Source organism: Schistocerca serialis, chromosome 1, assembly GCF_023864345.2.
Source record: "Schistocerca serialis cubense isolate TAMUIC-IGC-003099 chromosome 1, iqSchSeri2.2, whole genome shotgun sequence".
NCBI lineage: Eukaryota > Metazoa > Arthropoda > Insecta > Orthoptera > Acrididae > Schistocerca > Schistocerca serialis.
Genome location: NC_064638.1, coordinates 1,058,435,606 through 1,058,463,097, shown reverse-complemented (window position 1 = coordinate 1,058,463,097; position 27,492 = coordinate 1,058,435,606). Strand labels below are relative to the sequence as shown.

General features: G+C 42.1%; 1 protein-coding gene across 1 annotated transcript in view; it reads right to left on the bottom strand.

Moving 5' to 3' along the window:
* Positions 1–5,445: 5,445 nt before the first annotated feature.
* Positions 5,446–27,492, bottom strand: part of LOC126458959 (phospholipase B1, membrane-associated-like) — a 279,558-nt gene continuing 257,511 nt past the window's right edge. The window contains exon 8 of the mRNA XM_050095828.1: positions 5,446–5,905. Coding sequence (XP_049951785.1) covers positions 5,742–5,905 — 164 coding nt within the window. The 3' untranslated portion in view covers positions 5,446–5,741. The remainder of the gene's footprint in view (positions 5,906–27,492) is intronic.

Sequence of the window (27,492 nt, the reverse complement as noted above, 5' to 3'; positions counted from 1 at the left end):
TTCGCACTGACTGAATTTCTGGATCTGTCTTATCTGGTCGTGAGGTAATACTCAAGAATTATTCGTTACAATGTCCAAAGAACAAACCTCAAGTGGCCACTTTTAGAGATTTTAAGCGCTTGATTAAATTTGAACGTACAGCTGACGCCTATGATGTCTCTTGGTAGGGAATGACAGAAAATAATTTTGACTAATTTATGGAGTACCTAATTTCATTGGGGAGTGGCTAATTTGTACAATTAAAATGCTCCGATAAAAAATGTAGGAGTCAGGAGAAAACCAGCACCATGGCTTACCGATCAACCCGACCACCTTATGAGTGTCTAAGACGCAGCACACTTGAAATATAAAGGGCTCCGAGAATCGTGCCTCCTACAAGAGACTACACAACCGAGTTAGTCGGTGAGAGGTATAAAACACAGATACGCCCACTTTTACTGAGAACTTTCACAGGCTCTCCGTTTTGTGGAAAAATGTACGAGGGCCAGGAACAGGCAAACCTCAATCTGCAGCTGAATCTCTCCTTTGTGTTGAAGACCTGAATGTGTATTTCGCCACGCCTACTTCGCTACTTGACCATCGCTCAAGGACGCAAACCATCGAACTTCCTGAAGTATATAGGACTGATACAAACGAAACATTTTTTTAGAGCCGTTATTCCTTAACACAGACATGAAGTCATTGATCCATTACTGCCCATAATAATGGACATTTTTAACAATTCTATGATCTCCAGCATCTTCCCAATAGCCTGGGAAATGTAATTCATAAAACCTCCATACAAAAAGAATAAGCTATGGACAAAAATGGCGACTCTTACGTGTTTTTTTGGATCCAGTAATGCCTTCGACACTGTCGAACTCGATACTTTGAAAGGTGACAGCCCCTTCTGTCCCGTCTACTTTCGTTGGATGGCCCGTGAGGTACTTTCCCATCTTTTTCGTAATTCAACATGCAAACAGTTAACTGATAGTTAAGTAATAAAATAAATCAAACAATAATTAGCATGTGGTCTCATCATTTCTGTCGTGGAATACAAGGAATGATTCGGCGAATGAGCTCACGGTAGCTGCATGTCAGGGGAATTTCATCGGTGAGGGTATAGATTTCTTTTATCCATACTACGTTTCGTTTGCTGCAAGCAACTACTGCATTCGTCCGAATCAAGGTGGCCAGGGGTCGCATGACGTAGAGAGCTGGGGACCTTCCCGCAAGGAAGCGAGAACAAAACATGAAATTGATGAAATGTCTCACAGTCTGAGTCCGTCTCTTAAGTTGCCCCTTTTTGTGTTGCTAGAAGCTACGTATTTTTGCTGTACGGCAGAGTGCCCGCACTGCTTGGTTTTCATTTGTTTTCTGACAACTCCACCAAGTGGACGAGTTTGTGATCCCGGGCTCAACGTCAATGTTGTGTTATGTAATTAATAACGTTCTCTTTCGGTGAATGGTAAACTGTGATAAAGTTTTGAATATGTCTTTAAGAGAGGAAATGAATTTCCGAATAAAAAATACAGGGTGCCATTTAAAAAAGTCATACCGCTGCTCATATCTTTGTACAAAAAAAAAAAAAAAAAGCTACAACGAAGAAAATCATGCTGATTGATATCCCCCTGACGGCTGAAGAACATTTGCTTGAAACATTTTGTAATTTGCTTCTAGGCAAACAGTTATTTAGGATGGTCAAGATAAATGGGACATCCTGTATATAAGCTATATGTAAACTGAAAGAGTTGTAGACAGCATCAAAGGTAAATTAACGAGATGTTTTGTGGCAAGGATAATGTTTTGATACATAGTTAAATACACTCCTGGAAATTGAAATAAGAACACCGTGAATTCATTGTCCCAGGAAGGGGAAACTTTATTGACACATTCCTGGGGTCAGATACATCACATGATCACACTGACAGAACCACAGGCACATAGACACAGGCAACAGAGCATGCACAATGTCGGCACTAGTACAGTGTATATCCACCTTTCGCAGCAATGCAGGCTGCTATTCTCCCATGGAGACGATCGTAGAGATGCTGGATGTAGTCCTGTGGAACGGCTTGCCATGCCATTTCCACCTGGCGCCTCAGTTGGACCAGCGTTCGTGCTGGACGTGCAGACCGCGTGAGGCGACGCTTCATCCAGTCCCAAACATGCTCAATGGGGGACAGATCCGGAGATCTTGCTGGCCAGGGTAGTTGACTTACACCTTCTAGAGCACGTTGGGTGGCACGGGATACATGCGGACGTGCATTGTCCTGTTGGAACAGCAAGTTCCCTTGCCGGTCTAGGAATGGTAGAACGATGGGTTCGATGACGGTTTGGATGTACCGTGCAATATTCAGTGTCCCCTCGACGATCACCAGTGGTGTACGGCCAGTGTAGGAGATCGCTCCCCACACCATGATACCGGGTGTTGGCCCTGTGTGCCTCGGTCGTATGCAGTCCTGATTGTGGCGCTCACCTGCACGGCGCCAAACACGCATACGACCATCATTGGCACCAAGGCAGAAGCGACTCTCATCGCTGAAGACGACACGTCTCCATTCGTCCCTCCATTCACGCCTGTCGCGACACCACTGGAGGCGGGCTGCACGATGTTGGGGCGTGACCGGAAGACGGCCTAACGGTGTGCGGGACCGTAGCCCAGCTTCATGGAGACGGTTGCAAATGGTCCTCCCCGATACCCCAGGAGCAACAGTGTCCCTAATTTGCTGGGAAGTGGCGGTGCGGTCCCCTACGGCACTGTGTAGGTTCCTACGGTCTTGGCGTGCATCCGTGCGTCGCTGCGGTCCGGTCCCAGGTCGACGGGCACGTGCACCTTCCGCCGACCACTGGCGACAACATCGATGTACTGTGGAGACCTCACGCCCCACGTGTTGAGCAATTCGGCGGTACGTCCACCCGGCCTCCCGCATGCCCACTATACGCCCTCGCTCAAAGTCCGTCAACTGCACATACGGTTCACGTCCACGCTGTCGCGGCATGCTACCAGTGTTAAAGACTGCGATGGAGCTCCGTATGCCACGGCAAACCGGCTGACACTGACGGCGGCGGTGCACAAATGCTGCGCAGCTAGCGCCATTCGACGGCCAACACCGCGGTTCCTGGTGTGTCCGCTGTGCCGTGCGTGTGATCATTGCTTGTGCAGCCCTCTCGCAGTGTCCGGAGCAAGTATGGTGGGTCTGACACACCGGTGTCAATGTGTTCTTTTTTCCATTTCCAGGAGTGTATCTGTATGAAACAAGGTAAGAAATAAGCACTTCAATTTATTGGTCCATGTATCTTCACCGTTTTGTTTTCGGAAAGTGGTAGTGTACGGACGTATGTTTGGAGCCGTCGTACCGGCATTGTTAAAAATTTGTATTTTAACCGTTCATTAAAAGTATTACAAAAAGTTATTAAAAAGCAATATTTATTCGCGCGGCCACAAGGTCAACTCCTACCTGTTCTTCACTTCATTAGCCGTTGAAATCCTGCATCAAGAGGTCCTGTGCAGACAAGAAGAACCCCCGCGGCATCCGGAGGAGCGTTCCTGCATCGACATTCTCACAGTCAAGAATTAATGTGAAGATCGACAATTCCAATGGTTGCGGCGATTATATGGTACCACACACTACTGGGAGCAGCAGTGCGTAATGCAAGTTATGTTTATTGACCTTAAATGTAACGATATTAAAGGTCTGTTGATAATGGTATCAGTTAAAGTTAACCCAAGATTGTGCACAGGTTCATAGATTACCTTCAAAATTTTTTTGAAGTATTCTTTCCAATAAATTTTTCCAATTATTCAAGCAATTATTAATCCATTTTCACATACTTATTTAGTGATCATAACTTAACGTCCTTCCCCTGGTCACATATTTTTAAAAGGTTATCACATAATTTCTTTAGAAATTGAATTCATGTGAAATTAGTCTCCTCGTTATCATATGTACGAGGACCAGAGTAAATCAGCGTTCAATAACCCTTGAGTCACATTATCAATCTGTATCCTCTTGAGGATGGTGTATATCAAAATTCTTCCGTTTTGATGTTGACAAACAGAACCCTCACAGTGTAACGTCCAATAGTACTTGCTAAACCTAAAAGTCAAAACTTTTCTTCAGGTGGTGTAGAATGGCTCCCCTCATACCTTACACGCCGCCAACATTGTGTAATGCTCGAAACAACGGGTCACAAATGTAGAATATAGTATCACGAGTCCCCCAAGGATCATTTCTCGGTCCGTTACATTTCCCATTATTTGTTAACGATGTGTCGGCTATTATCTACCATTGCGAATGTCATTTATGTGCTGATGACCTTCAGTTATACCTAAGAGTAAGCCCGAGAAATCTGCACACAGCCATCCAGAACGTAAATGCTGACTTACTTGCTTTATCAGAATGAGCAAAGAACTTGATGCTTCTAAAGTTACACGAGACTACTAGATAACTTACGTTAGAATACTGACACAACTCAGAAGCCCGATGACGTTCTAGTGAACGATATCGATCGGGACAAAATAAGTATGTATCAGTACAGCCGTGGTATTTCTCACTAATCATAATATTAGCATAATTCAGCTGTGGAGCTCAGCGTGATCAAAATTACCTGGAAGTTCCTATTTTTGTCACACCTACCTTTCCCACTGGTACGGTACTGAATTCTTGAAACACAGTCAAGATCTTCATGAAGACCTACCAAGACCACATCAGTTGCCATATAACAACCTGTACGTCTTCTGTTAATTGTTTGAAATGAAAAAGACGTTATTATGTCAATTCGGAATCAGCACTGTACTTCGTCGGAAAGTTATACGAAAGTTACGACGTCGTTGTCTCATGATAACTACTTTTTGTATGAATAATATTTCTTAGCTACAAAAAATGTATAATTTCAGTGTATTATCTTGCCTCTATGCTGGATTTAGCTACACAAATACTGTATTGGCTCAAGAAGAGTGCGTGTATTAGTGTAAAAAGCACGACTTTAAAGCCAAATCAAACAGTTTTAGTTTTATTACTGTGTTTGTTTTAACCTCTCTGTCTTCACTCTTTTGTTTCTGACTTGTAACTATATGTTCATTCGTTATAACTCCATCGAAATCGAGCTTCAAACACTTCCACGAGCAAATATGTTCTCGCGATTTCATACTAGACCTATAGCTTAGACTGTGTTTATTTATGTAGGCTGCTCGATAGTGATGAAAGCTTACTTAAATGTATACTTAAATGTACGCTTCAAAATTCATTCTAATAATCATTCAAGGGTATACTAATATTCGTAATTAAATGAAGAGAAAGGGTGAATTATGTTCACTGGGAAACTGCCCGTATGGTAGTGACCACAAGGTTACCACAATCGTGTACTAGGTATATGAAATCACTGAAAGACGCATGATTATTGCACACGCAATAAACAAGAGGCACACCACGACAAATCTTTAAATAATATTATTTACACTTGTTATTTTTTACATGTTTACAGCAGTGGTTGGAATTAGGAAAGTTGCGTAATTACGAGATCGGGTGGGAGACCAACTTGCGAGAACAAGCGCAGTACCTTACATTTACATTAACTGTGCAGTCCGAAGCAGGCCTGAGTGAGTGACGGAGGCTACGGAAACAAAGGAATAAAAGTAACAAGGAAGCCGTGCATATGACGGTAACGGCACAGCCGAACGGCCTTCCTTCCCAATCAGAAATGCAGTCGAAGTTCTTCAATTGACTCCGAAGGGCACTTCCTGTCTGTGGAGACGGATGCTACCACTGGCGGCCCGTGCGCTGGAAGGTCCTGGAGTTGTTGGCGGTGAAGATGAAGGGCGCGTCCTCGGTGGGGCAGCGGAAGTCCTCGAAGACGCGCCGCAGGCCGCGCTCCGACTTGTTGCCCACGGGCTCCAGCATGTTGTTCCACAGCATGTTGGCACCTGCGACACAACAGCACAGCGCCGGGTCAGCCCTGGCCGAATGGGGGTCACACTGCGCATGCGCCGCACGTCCGGGACGACAGCGGCGACAGCCTGGCGTGCTCTTCCTGTCGGCCGGACAGGAGGCGCGCGCCGCATCGTTCATTGCTCACACGTGACCATAGGCCACGCAGTGATCCTGCGCCCTTGGCAGAACTTTCAAAGTCCCATCGCCCCTCCCCCCCCCCTCCCTCCCTCCCACAGAAAAAGTAACTTTCTCCAATTTCTTCTACACAGTCAGAGGAAATTTTCTAATTTGTACGATAGGCTTCATAGAAAAAAAGCGTTATTGAAAAATATTATGAGGGTAATCCCAAACCTTCGGAGAGCCAGTCCTGACAAAACTCTATCATCTGGTGAGCAAGATGTATGAGACAGGCGAAATACCCTCAGACTTCAAGAAGAATATAATAATTCCAATCCCCAAAAAAGCAGGTGTTGGCAGATGAGAAAATTACCGAACTATCAGTTTAATAAGTCACAGCTGCAAAATACTAACGCGAATTCTTTACAGACGAATGGGAAAAATGGTAGAAGACGACCTCGGTGAAGATCAGTTTGGATTCCGTAGAAATGTTGGAACACGTGAGGCAATACTGACCCTACGACTTATCATAGAAGAAATATTAAGGAAAGGCAAACGTACGTTTCTAGCATTTGTAGACTTAGAGAAAGCTATTGACAATGTTGACTGGAACACTCTCTTTCAAATTCTGAAGGTGGCAGGCGTAAAATACAGGGAGCGAAAGGCTATTTACAATTTGTGCAGAAAGCACATGGCAGTTAAAAGAGTCGAGGGACATAAAAGGGAAGCAGTGATTGGGAAGGGTGGGAGACAGGGTTGTAACCTCACCCCGATGCTATTCAATCTGTATATTGAGCAAGCAGTAAAGGAAACAAAAGAAAAGTTTGGAGTAGGCATTAAAATCCATGGAGAAGAAATAAAAACTTTGAGGTTCGCCGATGTCATTGTAATTCTGTCAGAGACAGCAAAGGACTTACAAGAACAGTTGAACGGAATGGACAGTGTCTTGAAAGGAGGGCATAAGATGAACGTGAACAAAAGCAAAACGAGGATAATGGAATGTAGTCGAAATAATTCAGGTGATGCTGAGGGAATTAGATTAGGAAATGAGACACTTAAAGTAGTTTTGCTATATGTGGAGCAAAATAACTGATGATGGTCGAAGTAGAGAGGATATAAAATGTAGGCTGGCAATGGCAAGGAAAGCGTTTCTGAAGAAGAGAAATTTGTTAACATCCAGTATTGATTTAAGTGTCAGGAAGTCATTTCTGAAAGTATTCGTATGGCGTGTAGCCATGTATGGAAGTGAAACATGGACGATAAATAGTTTGGACAAGAAGAGGATAGAAGCTTTCGAAATGTGGTGCTACAGAAGAATGCTGAAGATTAGATGGGTAGATCACATAACTAATGAGGAGGTATTGAATAGGATTGGGGAGAAGAGAAGTTTGTGGCACAACTTGACTAGAAGAAGGGATCGGTTGGTAGGACATGTTCTGAGACATCGAGGGATCACCAATTGAAGGGCAGCGTGGAGGGTAAAAATCGTAGAGGGAGACCAAGAGACGTATACACTAAGCAGATCAGAAGGATGTAGGTTGTAGTAGGTACTGGGACATGAAGAAGCTTGCACAGGATAGAGTAGCATGGAGAGCTGCATCAAACCAGTCTCAGGACTGAAGACTACAACAACAACATCCCAAAAGTAAGGTCTCCTATTGTTTTATAAGTACATAAACCTGTTTATTTCTATAGTGGTTTACATCAGTTTGCAACTTGAACGTTTAGCTATTTTTCGATATTATCACTATTTCTGTCGATGCGTTTTTTGTAGACGCTGCGGCAGCTTTTGTATGCCCATGTCATACCAGCTCGCCGCCTTGCTGTTCAGGAAGTTATGATCCTCTTCTTTCACCTCGTCGCCGGAGCTGAATCGCTTACCGGCCAATTGTTCTTTTAACCTATGGAACTGTGCGGCTGATCCCGGCGAAGGTTCGAGTCCTCCCTCTGGCATGGGTGTGTGTGTTTGTCCTTAGGATAAATTAGCTTAAGTAGCGTGTAAGCTTACGGACCGATGTCCTTAGCAGTTAAGTCCCATAAGATTTCACACACACTTGAACATTTTTAACCTAGGGAACAGGTGATACTCACTGGGCGCTAAGTCAGGGCTATAGCGTGGTCGGTTATTATGGCTCAAATGGCTCTGAGCACCATGGGACTTAACTTCTGGAGTCATCAGTCCCCTAGAACTTAGAACTACTTAAACCTAACTAACCTAAGGGCATCACACACATCCATGCCCGAGGCAGGATTCGGACCTGCGACCGTAGCGGTCGCGCGGTTCCAGACTGTAGCGCCTAGAACCTTTCGGCCATTCCGGTTGGCTCGGTGATTATGTTCCACTGAAACTGTTGCAGGAGAGCAACGCTTTTGCCGAGCGATGTGTGGGCGAGCGTTGTCATTGAGAATGTGTACGCCCTTGCTCAACATTCCTCTTCTCATGTTCTGAATTGCCCGTTTGAGTTTCTCAGACTCTCACAGTACCTGTCAGCGTTAATTGTGGACCCAGCGATTCAGCTCCGACGACGAGGTGAAAGAAAAGGTGCATAACTTTCTGAACAGCATGGCGGCGAGCTGGTATGACATGGGCATACAGAAACTGCCGAAGCGTCTACAAAAATGCTTCGACAGAAATGGTGATAATGTCGAAAAATAGCTAAACGTTCAAGTTGTAAACTGATGTAAACCATTGTAGAAATAAACAGGTCTATTTACTTATGAAACAATAGGAGACCTTACTTTTGGGATTACCCTCCTAGTAAACCTATATAGATGGAAAATATTAGAGACATAAAATTATATGTATTATTGGATGTTCAGAAAAAAACAGAACACCTTAAACGACTAGAGATAGGTAGTTCACATTCACAGGACATCATCATTAGTATGTTCTGCAGAAATGATTAGCATTTGAACAACATTGGCCGGAGAGTTCAAGGTCAGCATCAATATCGCCGCGCAACACCGCCTACCGGTAAAATGTGGCTACGGTTCTCGTTGTCGCAATACACCGAAGGTAATGTATCAGTCTGACTTGAACAGACGTGCAGGATGCCTCGCAGACGTATGCGTGAATAACGAGTGTCAAAGAGGGCTTATTTTTGGCATGAAAGAATGTGATGCATACATCCGGGAAAATGCTGCATGTGTGGGACGAAGTGTTTCGACGGTGCAACGGATGTGTGCAGAATGAGTCACGGAAGGCCGCAGAACATGGCAAGATGGGCCACGTCACACCACCCAGACCATCGCCGAGAAAATAGACGCCTCATCCGAATGGCATTGCAGGACACATCTACGTCCTCCTCGGCTCTGCCGCAACAGTGGAACACATCGTTCACTATCAGGGGTGACAGTCCGTCGCCGTTTATTACGATACGGGTTACGCGAGCGTCGTCCACTTGTCCATCTGCCTTTGACGAAAGTGGAGAAACATGCTAAACGGCATTGGTGTATGGAACGACGTCACTGGGATCATTAATTGTGTCAGATAGTCTTTTCGGACAAATTAAGATTCTATTTGTTTCAAATTGATGGTCGCATTTTGGTCGCCGCCAGGCCAGGAGAGCGGCAACGCAGTGACTTCATTCGCACAAGACATCAAGCGCCTACTCAGGACTTAATAGTGTGGGATGCTCGCGGGTACAATCACAAATCAAATGGTTCAAATGGCTCTGAGCACTATGGGACTTAACATCTATGGTCATCAGTCCCCTAGAACTTAGAACTACTTAAACCTAACTAACCTAAGGACAGCACACAACACCCAGCCATCACGAGGCAGAGAAAATCCCTGACCCCGCCGGGAATCGAACCCGGGAACCCGGGCGTGGGAAGCGAGAACGCTACCGCACGACCACGAGATGCGGGCAATCACAAATCACAGTTGGTGCACGTCCAGTGCAGTGAATGACATCCTGCGACCAAAAGTCATACCCTTTCTGCACAACGCATCAGACACCATTTTTCAGCAAGACAATGCAAGAGCAAAATTGGCAGTTGAGCCTAAATAACGAAACGTGTGAGGACATCCACATGAGTGTTAAAAGGAATTCGTTATACTTCGGTTACACGATAAATCAGTCTAATCTAAAAGTCATAAATTCAACTAAATACCTAGGTATTACAATTACGAATACCTTAGACTGGAAGGAAAACACAGAAAATGTCGTGGAGAAGGCTAACCAAAGACTGCGTTTCATTGGCACGACACTTGGAAAATGTAACAGACCTACTAAGGAGTCTGCCTACACTACGCTTGTCCGTCCTCTTTTAGAATACTGATGCGCGGTTTGGGATGCTTACCAGATAGGACTGACGGAGTACATCAAAAAATTTCAAAGAAAGGCAGCACGTTTTGTATTATCGCGAAATATGGGAGAGAGTGTCACAGAATTGATACAGGATTTGGGCTGGACATCATTAAAAGATAAGCGTTTTTCGTTGCGACGGAATGTTCTCGCGAAATTCCAATCACCAACTTTCTCCTTCGAATGCGAAAATATTTTATTCACGCCGACCTACATAGGGAGAAACGATCACCACGATAAAATAAGGGAAATCAGAGCTCGTACGGAAAGATATAGGTATTCGTTCTTTCCGCGCGCTATACGAGATTGGAAAAATAGATAATTGTGAAAGTGGTTCTGTGAACCCTCTGCCAGACACTTAAATGTGATTTGCAGAGTATGTATGTAGATGTGGATTAGCACATGTTGCTGCACGAACACATGCCTCCTTGGTGTAACAGGACGTCAGGCTTTTCCCCTGGCTCGCCTGATCACCAGACTTGTTGCTAGTCAAAACTGGATATGGTGAAACGATGGGTGCAGCATTGCGACACAGTGCCAACCACCACACATGAACTTTGGAACCAGGTGAATGCAGAATGGATGGCAACACCACAGCACGCCTTTCCTACCTTATACGCATCGATGCCATCACGCATGGAACAAGTTATCAGGACTCATGGAGGACCCTGTGCCTGTTAGACAGCAGGACAGATTCTGAACCGAGGTGACTGAAATGCTAATCATTTCTGCAGCACATATAAATATACATTTGTTTGAATATAGATGTCCTATCTCTAGTCTACATCTACATCTACATTTATCCTCCGCAAGCCACCCAAGGGTGTGTGGCGGAGGGCACTTTACGTGCCACTGTCATTACCTCCCTTTCCTGTTCCAGTCGCGTATGGTTCGTGGGAAGAACGACTGTCTGAAAGCCTCCGTGCGCGCTCTAATCTCTCTAATTTTACATTCGTGATCTCCTCGGGAGGTATAAGTAGGGGGAAGCAATATATTCGATACCTCATCGAGAAACGCACCCTCTCGAAACCTGGCGAGCAATCTACACCGCGATGCAGAGCGCCTCTCTTGCAGAGTCTGCCACTTGAGTTTATTAAACATCTCCGTAAGGCTATCACGGTTACCAAATAACCCTGTGACGAAACGCGCCGCTCTTCTTTGGATCTTCTCTATCTCCTCCGTCAAACCGATCTGGTACGGATCCCACACTGATGAGCAATACTCAAGTATAAGTCGAACGAGTGTCTTTAAGGTGTTCTCTTTTTTCTGAACATGAATGTAAATTACAAACTGTATATATTTTCTAGAAGAATTAAAACTAAAGCAGAATCTGTCTAATTGTTCGTGGCAGGTACTGTATATTGATTTTATTGTGATTTGTAATAAAAAAACAGATTTTATTTGCTCCTATTAAATTATTAGCACTGTCTGAATTATTAATCTATATAGACAAAAATTTAAATGGTGGTTTGTTCAGAATCGTATACCTCCCAAATTTCTTCACCGATTGCGTTGAAATTTTGACACAACGTTGCATTCTGTTATAGGCATGCTTTTACGTATCTATTTTTTAATAGGTCCTGTACAGGGAGTTCGAAAATTCCCGTTACAGACTTTTGCATTTGCAGAAGGGAGTTAGTAGATAATATTTTGAATAGGAACCCGTGTCCTTAAACGTGCCGTTTCCGTTCTACGACTGTTTCAGTTGAGATATGTAACGCGTCCATCTCTGCTGAGAGAAACAGAAAAGTGTCAGTGTTGTTTGTTCTGGTATGCAACAGGGTAGACACGATGACCAGTTCTTGGAAGCTTTGCCACTGAACCTCCGTCAGGAAATATAGTTTCAGCATGATGGGGCACCATCTCACTCGTCACGTGCGGTTCGGAGACATCTCAACAGACGATGTGGTGGAAAATGGATAGGTCGACATGGTCCAACTGCATGGCCGCCTCGATCGCTAGATTTAACTCATATGTTCTACTTCTTGTGCAGTCATATTCGAAGTTTAATTTACGAGATCCCTGTGGAGACAGACGAAGATATGACGGTAAGAATTCTGGCCGCTGCACTAGAAACTGAAGAGACATGAGGTGGGACGGAGAGTGTGTACCAGAACATGCTTCGTAGGTACAATGTCTGTAACGACGCTGGTGGTCGCTACATCGAACCACTGTTGTAATGCAGCAGTACTGTTCTGCACGAATATTTTGGAATAATGTAAACACGTAACGTTTAAGTGTTAATAAAAACAAATGCGCGTAAGTGATAAATGGATGTTTCATCATGTTTCCTTTCGAACTGTTACCTAATAATTGTATTATGTCACGATAAATTCAGTTCTCAAGCAGAAGTAAATGAGTTAAACATCTGAACTGAAACCGTCGTAGAAACGAAAGGCTACGTTTCCGGACAGAGGTACCTGTTCAGAATACTATGTACTTACGCATAGGTACCTATTAACTATGTACTTACTCCCCTCTACATGTACTAGAAGTTTGCAACGACAGTTTCCGAACATCCTGTATGACAAATACACCTTTTTGGGATTTTTGTAACAATCTTTTCCTACTATTAAATATATAAAAATATGTATTATAGCTATTTAAAAAAAGGTTTACGAGAACACATACGTATTCCAGTGCAAGGCTGAGTCAAAATTTCCAAACATTAGGTCAGAAACTTTCAGAGACGCGATTAGGAACCATTGCATTCGAATACTTACGTGTTTCTATATACCAACTGGAACGCCATCTGGTGTATAAGTAAGATATATGTAACAAAAGAGGAAATGTTATAAATGTTGGTTTGTTCTGAATCGTTAATCTCCGAAAGTTTCTGGTTGATTCCTTTGAAATTTTGACACAACGTTGAATTTAGATACCGGTGTGCTTTTAAGTATCTGCTTAATTAATATATGTGCATTACATATATATATAGGGAACCATTGTTACCAAAAATCTCAAAATGTGCCTTTCCGTTGTACTTCGAATTTGTATACGTTACTCAAATGAATGTTCAGATACATATAGATTATACACTTTTTAATAATTAAAAACACATTTAAAGTATACAACAGTGGAACGTTGTTAGCAATCAGTAAATTTGTATTTTTGGCTTATTGGTTTATGATTAGAATACTACTACAGAATCTGAATTTGCAGTAACAGTAAGCAAAGTTCAGGGTCAGAGAGAGGAGGGTTGAGATGCACGGAAGGGTGGAAAGAAAAGGACATAGAAAACGGGGAGACGGAAACAGAGACCGGTCAGGAAGAGATGGAGAGAAAAAGGGGGGGGAGAAGGTGGACAGAGAAAGATCGAGGAGGTGATGGGCAGTAAGTGTGCGAAGAAGGAGGAGATGAATAAAGAAAAGGGGAGAGGGAGTTGGACAGACAGGACAGAGAAAGATATTAGAAAGTATATCCAGTCCCCATACGATTTAGAAACGCGTGCTCTCTCTTTTCCTTCTATTCCATTTAACCATACTGAGTGACAGCAAATCGTGGTCAAGTATAGCTACTAGGAAAAAAGAAAAACGGCTACATTTAAGTGTTTAGAACAAATTCCTTTCTAATAATTCTATTCTTTTTATAATTGTACTTTCCATTTTCTTGCTTTCAGTGCACCAATGTCTATAATAATATAACTGAAGTCAGATTTAGCAGTTGTATCGTATTCTATCGACAAGATATCTGAATTTGAACCTGTTTCATCTATACTCGAACTTAAGCAGCTTTTTATCTTCTCTAATTTGCTGAAAGTGTACTCAAATTACAAACATCCTGGAAGTTATTTGAGTGTTCAGATAAGCGTCTCGTAACCCATAATAAGGAAAATAATGTAGTTCAAAATAACCAAATGCGAATCTGTGTCAGTACTCTTCATCGACTGTTTCTACTGGAATTCGAAAGCAGCTATTTCGTTAACTAACTCTGATGTGTCGATATTTTTATTCTGTTTGGCACCAAAACATGCTGCATACTTTTCGAAATCAGATACAGAGCTCTCATTTAACACTTACCTGACAGGAAATTAACGTAAGGTTACAAGTAGTATTTATTTCCATTTAACTTATTATTATGTCAAATGTTTCGAAGCAGTCTAGCTTAAACAGTTTGATCCCAGTTCCCAGTTGTCAAAACTCTGAAAAAAGGAAACCTTCGGTTAAATAGCATATTATTAGATCCGGTGGCCGACCTTTGACGCCCTACATTAACGCAGCGAAACAGCAGCAAATCTCCATTGTTGAACGTGAGCAGCTGTAACAAACAAGTTCACTGATGACATACAACCCAAATGACCCCTGTTCGGAAGTAGTCGTTTTTTGAGTGCTATTTACAGCGTGAGTTTTTAGTCTCGTGTAGAGGGAAAAGCTTATTGCATCCTGTAGACGACAACATGTGCCTCTCATCCCCCCATGGTTAATTCTTAAATCACCTTCCTCTTTTTTTATGGGTCAATTTTTTGCACCCCTCTGTGTCTGCGCCCTTGTCGGGTGTCTATCCCCTCCTAGTACCTAAGGAAACAGTCGCTTTATTCGTTACAAAATTCCTACGTGTTTCTACACGCCTTTTGCTGTGATTTTACTGATAGCAGATTAGCAGATTTAGCTTTGAGGACTAAACGCGAACCCCTTCGCTTTCACAGACACTATGTCTATCTCAGTTTTGTATGGCTGTGAGACTGTTGACGGTAAATTAGGTCGTTTCTCACAAAATGACAGTATATATTCCCTAGCATGCGGATTGCGGCAACAATTTACAGCACAAAGCAAATAGGCTGCAGTATACTTGTAAGATTTCCATCCTCAGTTCCGAAGAGGCCTCCTATCACCCTGCTGTACTGATTAATCATAGTAGGTGATCACCATTCGTTTGTGGACAAAGAATGCTAATGAAATTCAACCCAGTTTTACATGGCAGAACGATTATTGTTGACTCTTAAGAAAGCCGCTCTGATGTATGAACCAAAATACATTAGCGGAAAAGAAGAAATATTGGTCTCTGTACTAGAAGAGTGGAGTTGGATCCCCCTCAAACAGTTTAGGGTGTAGCACAGAGCAGCAGTCAGTGACAGCTGTCAATTCTCCAGTACGTTCTCCTGGCTGCACAGTAGCACGCCAAAGTGGGGATACGAGGACACTTTGAGTCAGTCCTAAGTTCTGAGCAGCCGGTTGTACTGGAAAATAATATAGTGGAAGACTTCTCCACAGTTATCTCGCCGAATGCTGCACTGTGTTAAACTGCATCCAAAATAACAAAGAACATAGTGGATCAGCGGTTAGCAAGCGCCGGCAGTTAGTAAGGGTCACCTGGCATTTCTCGGGTTTTCTGCAAAACTGCGGTCGCATGCAGTGTTTGAAATAAAGCGCAGATAGCACTCCGCTATTTGCTACAATTTTACTTTGATTGAGCTATTTGGTTTGTGTTGTTAGTAAATGTTACTTGAGTGTCACAGAAGGTGAGCTTTGTAATCTTCAACATAGTCTCTACGTTTTGGGGAAATAAGTAATATCATCGTACTGGTATTCATATTTAAGTAGCTTAGTAAAGAATGTATCATAAAAAACATGCAGGTAACACGATTCGAGAGGCTTCCTGTTACCGACATGTTTTAAAGTGTCATGTCAGTTGGGTAACACGGGCTACACCAGACTCGGGAGGGCCGTGCAAGTAATTTGTTTTTATTTGTGATTTTTTTAGGGCACAATGCCGAGGTTGAGGAAGAAGAGGCTCGAAGGGAGTGGTGCGCAACAGTGAGGCAAAGAGTTACAAGCGTTATGGAAGCCGAAATGACCGAAAGAGCTGCTAAAAATGTTCAAATATGTGAGAAATCTTATGGGACTTAACTGCTAAGGTCATCAGTCCCTAAGCTTACACACTACTTAACGTAAATTATCCTAAGGACGAACACACACACCCATGTCCGAGGAAGGATTCGAACCTCCGCCGGGACCAGCCGCTCAGTCCGTGACTGCAGCGCCCGAGACCGCTCGGCTAATTCCGTGCGGCAAAGGGCTGCTGCCGATCGCTTTAATGTTCCTCAAACTTCACTGCAAGGGTGATTAAAATCTGTTGTAAGGAATCAGTGCACAGCTATGATACCTCAGACGGGTTTTTACAAATCAACATTTGAATAAGACTACGAACAAAGCTGGTGGGAGAGATTGCACGTTACCGCCGCTAGCTAAGATTTAGTTTCAAAAGTTCACTTAAGATTTCGTAGAAAATTTAACACTAGTTCACAGATTTCATAAACAAAAGAAACTGCCAGGTTAAGACTTCTTTCAAAACTTTATGAACTTGCAGAAATACTTAGTCCACAAGTTTGAAGCATTGCGTTATGTTTTCTAACCAACTGTTCTTTTTCATCATCTTGTAATTTTGATATACAGCCTGATTAATTTGTTCGTGAACTACAAAAAATACTTTTCTACTTCAAAACCCATGTTTTGTTAAGTGGCCTTTACTACCCTGCACATCAAAAAAGTTTTTCATCACCTTGTTCCGAAAGTTCCGAAAACTGTAAAGAAAATTGTAATAGAGAGCAGCATAATTTCGGCCCTTTTTATTTCTCAAGGAAACCACATATTGCACGTTGTACCACCATACAGTGAGACCTTCAGAGGCAGTGGACCCGATAGCTGTACACGCCGATACCTCTAATACCCAGTAGCACGTTCTCTTGCATTGATGCATGCCTGTATTCATCGTGGCATACTATCCCCAAGTTCATCAAGGCACTGTTGGTCCAGACTGTCTCACTCCACAACGGCGATTCGGCGTAGATCCCTCAGAGTTGTTGGTAGGTCACGTCATCCATAAACAGCACTTTTCAATCCATCCCAGGCATGTGCGATAGGGTTCATGTCTGGAGAAAATGCTGGTCACTCTAGTCGAGCGATGTCGTTATCCTGAAGGAAGTCATTCACAAGATGTGAACGATGGAGCGCGAACTGTCGTCAAAGGAAAACGAATGCCTCACCAATATGCTGCCGATATGGTTGTACTATCGTTCGGAGGATGGCATTCACGTATCGTACAGCCGTTACGACGCCTTCCATAACCACCAGAGGTGTACGTCGGTCCCACATCAGGCCACCCCAAATCAGCAGGGAACTTCCACCTTGCTGCACTCGCTGGACAGTGCGTCTAAGGCGTTCAGCCTGACCAGGTTGCCTCCAAACATCCGACGATTGTCTGGTTGAAGGCATATACGACACTCATCGGTGAAAAGAATGTGATGCCAATCCTGAGCGGTCCACTCGGCATGTTGTTGGGCCTGTCTGTAACGCGCTGCATGGTTAAAAAAAATGGCTCTGAGCACTATGGGACTTAACTTCTGAGGTCATCAGTCCCCTAGAACTTAGAACTACTTAAACCTAACTAACATCACGCACATCCATGCCCGAGGCAGGATTCGAACCTGCGACCGTCGCGGTCGCGCGGTTCCAGACTGTAGGGCCTAGAACCGCTCGGCCACTCCGGCCGGCGCGCTGCATTGTGTCGTGATTGCAAAGATGGACCTCGCTATGGACGTCGGGCCGCCCTTGGGCGGCCTGACCGAGTCATGTCATCGACAGTTCTTGTCTCTCTGTACCTCCTCCATGTCCGAACAACATCGCTTTCGTTCACTCAGAGACGCCTGGACACTTCCCTTGTTGAGAGCCCTTCCTGGCACAAAGCAACAATGCGGACGCGATCGAACCGCGGTATTGACCGCGTAGGGAAAGTTGAACTACAGACAACACGAGCCGTGTACCCCCTTCCTCGTGGAATGACTGGAACTTATCGGCTGACGGACCCCCTGCGTCTAAGAGGCGTTGCTCATCTTTGGCTGTGATGTGATATTATTTGAATTTGTTTTGATATTAATTGTGGTTTTCCAATTTTTCATTACTATGTTTAGGAATTGTATCAATTTAGGATCTACTTTGTATATTTCCAATATTTGTAGTAACCATGAGTGGGGTACACTATCAAAAGCTTTTTGGTAATCAATGTATGCGTAGTGTAGCGACCTTTGTTTAGCTTTAGCTTGATATGTCACCTCTGCATCTAATATCAGTTGCTCTTTACATCCTCGTGCTCCTTTGCAACATGCTTTTTGTTCTTCATTTATAATTTTGTGCTGTGTTGTATGTGTCATTAATTTCTGTGTAATGACTGAAGTTAATATTTTGTGTATTGTTGGTAGGCATGTTATGGGGCGATATTTAGCTGGGTTTGCTGTGTCTGCTTGATCTTTAGGTTTCAGATAAGTTATTCCATGTGTAAGTGTATCAGGGAATGTGTATGGGTCCGCAATGTAACTGTTAAATAATTTAGTTAAGTGTGAATGTGTTGAGGTGAACTTCTTTAGCCAGAAATTTGCTATTTTATCTTTTTCAGGGGCTTTCCAATTGTGAGTAGAATTAATTGCTTGGGTGACTTCATGTTGCAAAATTAACACTTCAGGCATTTGTGGTATCATCTTGTATGCGTCTGTTTCTGCTTGTATCCACCGTGCATGCCTGTTATTCTGTACCGGGTTTGACAATATGTTGCTCCAGAAGTGTTCCATGTCTGTTATGTTTGGTGGATTGCCTATTTTAATGTGTGTGTTATCTATAGTCTGGTAAAATTTCTTTTGGTTTGTGTTGAATATTTGGTTTTATTTCCTTCTATTTTCACTTTTTTTGTATCTTCTAAGTAGTTTGGCGAATGCTTGTAATTTCTGCTTCTTTTCATCTAATTGCTCTATCGCTTCTTGTTCTGAAATTTTACCTAACCTTTTTCGCTTTTTGTATGACATTTCATTTCTTATAAATTGTGTTAGCTGTCCGATGTCTTTTCTCAGTTTTTCTATTCTCGTCTGTAACCTGTGTTGCCATGCTGGTTTTGTGGGTTTCTTCTGTGTGTTGGTTGGTTCTGATCTCTGCCTAGTGTGTGTATTTAGTGTAGTGAGTGCTCCTATATAAACCAGTAGTTGGAACTCTTCCATAGTTGTGTTTTCATTTATTTTGCTGTGTATGATTGTGTTAATAGTTGTTATTGTTGTGTCGACTTGTGGGTTATTTGGCGGTCTATGCAAGAATGGTCTAATGTCTATATATGTCAGCTGAAATTTTTCTTCTATATCTAACATTTGTGTCACTTCATGTTCTATTTGTGCTTGTTCTGGTGGCTGTCTTAAGAGTTTGTTTTCCTCTGATTGTTTAATTGATGCGTGTTGTTCTTTGTTTGTTTGCTCTGGGATGTTTGAGTCCATTACTGTATTTTCTTCTTCTTCTGATTGCACATTATTTTGTTCCGGTATTTGTTGTACTTGTTGTTTGATGTGTTCTAATTCTGACTGGGGTATCCTGTTTTTTTTTATTACTACACGGATCTGATCAGCTAGTCGTTGTTCTGTTAAAAATTTTAATTCTGGGTATCTGGTAATAAATGTTGTGTATACTTGTGATCTGTATTCAGTTGTGTCGGTTCCTAGGTTTGTTGCTTGGTAAGAACAGAACATGAGGTGTCGGTTAACTTCATCTGACCATCTCATCCTCTGTCTTTGTTTTCCTTCTAGGGTGGTTGCAGGAAGCATATCCTGCAAAACACCTCTATTTGGATTTAAATCCTTTTCCAGTTGGCTAGCAGTGTCGTTACTATCGTGGACGGGCATAGGGTTCAAGCGTCGTCCCCGACCATGACGGCGCTTGTCCGAGGCTTCTTTAGTTCTGCTCTGAACCAACTAATCACACTAAAAGGGGGGTTAGCCCTATTAGTGGTTTGTTCTTTTCGTCGCCTTTTACGACTGGCAGAACACACCGGAGGCCTATTTTTTTCCCGGGCCTCCACGGGTATTATGGTTTCAAGGATTTTGTAACTTAATAAATGTGCGTGTGCTTGCTGAAAGGTGGAATCCGTGTTGAGAAGTGTCATCAGTATGTCACTGTAAATGTGCCCGGAAATACTTAGCTCCATGAAGAAGAATGGACCGTTCAGTTTCTGTACTGACGTCCCACAGAAATACTATGTCAACTGTCTCATACGCTGCACACTTCGCATCCAAAATTATCAGTGCGAATAGATCAGTAATAATTGTAATTTGTTGCTGGAATACTTTACGAAATAAGCCAGCAGTCACCACTGCTGTCTATAAATGTACAGCTTGTTTCACATATCTGAAGGCTCTCCTCGATAAGGAGATTTATGGAACGTGGTTTTTTAATGAATAAATGAAAAAAACGTACACACGCACAAACCTTAAGTGAGGACTCACTTCACGCTAAGGGACCCATAAGGACCAGAAAGCCATTATAAACTTGTTCCATACTGTAAAATTCTCTTTCCATTATCTCCTACCATTTGCTGAATTCATCGTCTAGGTATCTGGAACAACTTCATGAAATCGGCAACCAGTTATCTACAACCTGTACTCGTACAACCATTACAAATATTTCCGTCAAGTTGAAAAATTTTAAATGAAATTCGCTTTCCCGGTGTCGTGCCTGTGCTATGATATTTTTATGCGTGTATGTCCGAAGGAACGTTGCACCGTAACTCGGAATAACACAGGTAGGGTAAAAGGACTATCCTACACGGAAATATAATATAGATGTACGATTACAGGTTGTACGCAAATGGTTAACGACAAAAGGAATTTTGGGTCCGGCCGCGAGGTGGTCCGGCACAAACTTTCACTGTCGTCATTCCATTATGCAACTGATAGGTGTTCATATTTGCAGCTGCGAATACACTTCATATATATTTCGTTTTGGTATAAATGGCGAAAAAACATTTGAAACCAAACCTATACATTTCTTAAGGCTTGCAATTCGAAATACACATTTCAAAAAAAATAAACGATGACTGTGAATATTGTATCACAGACACAGTTCAGACTGTTCAGAGATGTCACTAAACCCGCCCAAATACAGATTAAGCGTGGAATATACCAAGGAGACTCATTAAGTCCTTTCTGATTCTGCCTTGCTCTGAACCCACTATCCAACATGCTAAATAATACAAATTATAGATACAATATTACTGGAACATACCCACACAAAATCACACATTTGCTATACATGGAGTATCTAAAACTAGTGGCAGCAACAAATCAACAACTCGACCAATTACTAAAGATAACAGAAGTATTCAGTAATGATATGAATATGGCTTTTGGAACAGACAAATGTAAGAAAAATAGCATAGTCAAGGGAGAACACACTAAACGAGAAGATTACATATTGGATAACCACAGCGACTGCATAGAAGCGATGGAAAAAACAGATGCATATAAATATCTAGGATACAGACAAAAAATAGGAATAGATAATACAAATATTAAAGAAGAACTAAAATAAAAATATAGACAAAGACTAAAAAAAATACTTAAAACAGAATTGACAGCAAGAAACAAGGCAAAAGCTATAAATACTTATGCTATACCAATATTGACCTACTCTTTTTGAGCAGTGAAATGGAGTAACACAGACCTAGAAGCACTCAATACACTTACACGATCACAATGCCACAAATATAGAATACATCACATACATTCAGCAACAGAAAGATTCACATTAAGCAGGAAGGAAGGACGAAGGGGATTTATCGACATTAAAAACCTGCATTACGGACAGGTAGACAATTTAAGAAAATTCTTTCTAGAACGAGCAGAAACTAGCAAAATACACAAAGTAATCACTCATATAAATACATCGGTTACACCACTGCAATTTCATAACCACTTCTACAACCCTTTAGATCACATAACATCAACGGATATGAAGAAAGTAAATTGGAAAACGAAAACACTACATGGCAAGCACCTGTATCATCTGACACAGCCACACATCGATCAAGACGCATTCAACACACGGCTAAGAAAAGGCAATATGTACAGTGAGACGGAAGGATTCATGATTGCAATACAGGATCAAACAATAAACACCAGATATTACAGCAAGCATATTATTAAAGATCCCAATACCACAACAGATAAATGCAGACTTTGCAAACAACAAATAGAAACAGTAGATCACATCACAAGCGGATGTACAATACTAGCAAATACAGAATACCCCAGAAGACATGACAATGTAGCAAAAATAATACATCAACAACTTGCCATACAACATAAACTAATAAAACAACACGTTCCCACATACAAGAATGTACCAGAAAATGTACTGGAGAATGATGAATACAAATTATACTGGAACAGAACCATTACAACAGATAAAACAACACCACATAACAAACCTGACATCATATTCACCAATAAAAAGAAGAAATTAACACAACTAATCGAAATATCCATACCTAATAAAAAAAATATACAGAAGAAAACAGGAGAAAAAATTGAAAAGCACATCCAACTGGCTGAGGAAGTCAAGGACATGTGGCATCAGGATAAAGTTGACATCATACCAATTATACTATCAACTACAGGAGTCATACCACACAATATCCACCAGTACATCAACGCAATACAGCTACATCCAAACTTATATATACAACTACAGAAATCTGTAATTATTGATACATGTTCAATTACCCGAAAGTTCCTAAATGCAAAGTAACATATGCCGTACAGTTAAAAGGAAGTCACGCTTGATGAAGGTCCGAGTCACTTTCCATTTTTGACCAGACATAACGTCTGAGAAAAGAAAGAAAGATAATAATAATAATAGGAATAATGATAATAGTAATTGGTTTTTAAGTCGAAGTTTGCCGTAAAGGGTGGTTTCAAGCCCATGCGATGTTTACGTCGGGACCGAGATGGAGTGTTCTGTACTGGCTGTCTTAGCCTTCAAATTTAGTATACTTCATGACAAATTTCTCGATACTCTTCAAAAGCTGCTAAACAGTAACAAAAAATGCACGTCGTTCCTCTTAATAAAAAGGTGTTACTAATAAAGTATTACAGAAAATAGGTAAACTAACGATTACGAATATGAGCTCTTTCGTAAAATAATTGCTCTTTTGTGTACTGTCAGTAGTTGAAAACTTGAAATATGAGAGGTGTTCAGTATGTTGAAAAACTTAAGTGATTATTCTTATCAGTTTTGATAAGAAAAATGTGTAAGCAGTAGAACGGAATGAACAGCTACGAAGGAGAGACGAGAATAGTAGTTTAACAGGATCACCCCGTTGTAGGAGACAGTATTATGAAGCAAATGAAACGCCTTAAATTAAATCTGCCAATTGTCAGAATCGGTTGCTGGATCATCGGTAGTACGTGCCAAGTAATGTTGAGACCTTTTGTGTGATGTAGAACAGTAGACTAGATAGTACCTTTGAATATTTCATACAGCAGATAGCTAAGGCGTCATATTCCACCCACAGGGTTGTCATTATAACTGCAGAACTTGAGCCAATATTCGAACATATGTAGCCAGGCTATAGCAGCGATTGAATTAAATATAAATTATCGTGCTGTATCAATTCCAGTCTAATAGAACAATACACAACCATTTATAAAAACAGTAAAGACACTTTTTATGAAGTTATTAGTAGAACAGAAATGTTTTCTCCGCGGTATACATGTCTCTGTATTCCAGTAGTGTACGTTAGTATGTAGAGCATATTGCAGACTATCTGACTTGGAAAGAAATTGGAAAATAGACATTCAAAAGAGATTTGGAGATACGAGGGTTGGAACTTAAAATAGTGGCAACTATTTATTAACAACCGATACAAAAGAGTTACATGTTTCCACCTGTTACTGTCCTTCAAAGTAATCACCAGCGTTGTGTAGAACCCGTTGCCAGCGATGTGGAAGGCGTAACATACCGTTAGCAGAGCCCGTTCTGTAGAAGAGCGAATAGAGCGGTCTGCTGCCTGTCGAATCTCTGGAACAGTTCTGAAGCGAATGCCACAATTTGTTTCCTTCATCTTCGGAATCAAATCAAAGTCACAAGGACTTAAGTCCGGGGAGTATGGTGGATGGTATAGTACTTCCCAGTCCCACCGACCGAACAGAATAACCACAGCTTGCGCTGCAAGCGCCCACGCATTGTCGTGCAAAGTGATGGGTGGGTTGCGCAGAAAGTGTCGCCGCTTCTTCCGCAAAGCTGTTCGCAGGTGATGCTCCTAAAACGAACAGTAATACTGTGCACTGACGGTCTGTCATGAAGGAACGTAATGCATTAAGATAACACTATCACAGTCGTACACCAGAATCACCATAACTTTCACCATACTGGGGCTCTGAAGCACTTTCGACTTTCACGCCGACCCATAATGACGCCATTCGTTGGATTGGCTCGTACGATGTGGTTCATGTCTCATCCAGTGTTACGATACGGCGTGAGGAAGCCTCTCCTTCGCGCTCATAGCGCTCCAAGTGCGTCTGAGCAGCGTCGTAACGCATCCGTTTCTGCGTTTCCGTCAAGTTATGCGGAACCCATTGTGAAGCAATTTTTCGCATGCCCAGGCGTTCCTTCAGGATACGAAGCACAGTCGTATGGTCTAATCCGGTTTCGTGGGCAAGCTCACGAATCGTATGGCGTCGATCACTGTCCACTAACGGGGCAACAGCATGCACTTCTTCAGAGACACTAGGACGACCTGCCCGATGCATGTCTGCCACAGTCTGCCGACCTTCGCTGAACGCTTTTACCCAACGTGCCACTGTTCTGTACGGCAATGCCGATTCCCCGCACGCCTCTTGAAGACCTTGATGACACTGTCGTGCTGTACGACCTCTGGCAAATCCAATTTTGATCAAACTTCGTTGTTCCTGTTTCGAAAACACAGTGACACCTTTAAGTTAGACCGCTCGCTCACAAGGGACTGTGTTTCCCTCGATTGTGCGCACGCCGGTGACGGGCGAGTCCATTTGCTCGGAGGTTAGGTAGTTATGTCAACAACGTGTGCTATCAGCGACAATAGTAGATTCCATTGCATAGTGTCTCCACAGCAGTGTTGCCACTATTTAAGTTCCAACCCTCGTACTTATGTTACTGATGTAGTTTTGGAAAGTTCCTCTTGCTCTGCTCCCGAAGTCAGCTGTTTTCCATTGAAGAAGTATACACGTAACATCGTTCTTTACGTTTTCTTGTTTTACACACATGATTCTCTACTTGATAGAAGATTTTTTAGTTGAATCCATTTGCGTGTCAAAAATCTTAAACGTAATCGTTTCCTGGTACAAGTGCGGGCTGAAAAGTAATTTCTCCGAATCTTTTTGTGGAACCGTCTTAAAACTTTTTAAATAAAACAGAAGTTACTAACGCTCTACACCTTCATTCTTCGTGTCTACACATTTTTTCTCAATATTTTAAACGCATTTCACTCAACATGATACGAGTTTGTTGATGCCGTCACTGTATAATATTTGACACTGAACTCACCTCCGCTTGTATCGCAGTCATCACTATCGAAATGAAGTCCTCGAAGGTGTTCTTTAGGTTTAGGAAACAGATGAAAATCGGATGGCACCAAATCGAGACGTGATGATCGATAACAGTGAATCGAAGACGTCGCAGCGCTCGTATGTGGTCTGACATTGTCGACCTCAAGGAGAGGATGTTCCATGTGTGGACGATCTCGAATTCTAAACTCGATTACATCACGTACGGACATAGTTATGTTACACATTGCCATGCTGGAACATACAATTAGGAGTTCTCTAGTGGCAAAGGGCTGCAGGTAAGTAGACATGAAGATGAAATATGTAGAATGTTAATAACATTCGTTTCATTTAGAAATATGTAAGGGTTTTCACATAAAAATTAGGAGACAATAGCTTTTAGGATGCCCTCGTAGATGATTGTGATGCGTGCGTGTAGAGTATTGTATTTGGGCTGTTGCCGATGCCGGAAAAGGAGGGAGACGGTAACAGTCGATGCGGCACTTAGCTTATTACACCGAAATAACACTTAAGGAATCAACTAGGACAATTTAGCAATGTTTGGCGATCATGAACTTGATGTCACCAGCACTCCTGACCTTACTGGCCAAATAATAGAGACGGGAACTTTCCCCACCCCAGCGACTTGTGTCATCTCCGATTCTTGCGCTCTGCACAAGCTAATGTTAATGATCTAGGTTGCGGTAGCGGGTATATCAACCATACAAGTTACTTTGGGAATTTGATTTCTACCACGTCAAAACACCATGATCCTACCACAACCGATGAAACGCGATGGAATATGGGGCTTTATTAACATAAAGTGTATGAGGGCGTAATAATTTATTTTCATTAAATGTATCTTATAACATCACTCGAAACTGAGCTCCTAACACCATTGCCTTGGAAAGCAAAAGTCCGGGTTCGTGTCGGAGTCTGATACGTAGTTTTAATCTGTAAGAAAGATTCTTAAATGCTCACAAACGACTCTAGACTTAAAAAAATCGTTTAGAAACAAACTACTGTCTATGAATGTGTGCGATCTTTCCAAGGCGTTTTAAGAGATCGTGTTACTCTCTGAGAAAAACTTAAGTTTTATGGAACTGATGGCTTCACACGCAACAGGTTTGAATCGTACTTAACGTAGATAACGTAAAAAGTTGTGCAGATTAATTCAAACAATGTTGGGAAAGTAAAAAATTTTAGTGACTGGGGAGAAATCACAACGGGAAATCCCACATCGTTCAATTTTTGGTTCACTACTATTCTCTATGTGTATGTGAATGACCACCTCTTGCCCCCCCCCCCTTTTCCCATTTGACATTTATCAAACACATTTAGTAACTTTTTCAGAAAGAAAACAACAGAAGAGATGGCAAATGATGTTTTTCAAAGAATTATTAAGTGTTTTTCTGGAAATAGATTCTCCCTAAACTTTGAGGAAACACACTACATTCAGTTCCGTTTCACAAATAGAATCAGACAACAGATGTAGCACATGAACAGGAGACAGTAATCAAGGAAGAATGCTCAAAATTTTTGGGTGTATATTTTGATGAAAACTTAAACTGCAAGAAGAATATTGCAGAGCCACTCAACTCATTCAGTTCAGCTACTTTTGCTCTTCGTGTGATGGCTAGTACTGGCAACAAAAGAATGAACAACCTGGCTTATTTCACATATTTCTACTCAATAATGTCTTATAGAATAGTTGTCTGGTGTAACTAATCGCTCAGGAAGAAAGTACTGGTTGTACGAAAGCGAATCATAATAATGATGTTTGGCAGTCGCCATGTAGGTACCTCTTCAAGGAGTCACGTATTTTAAC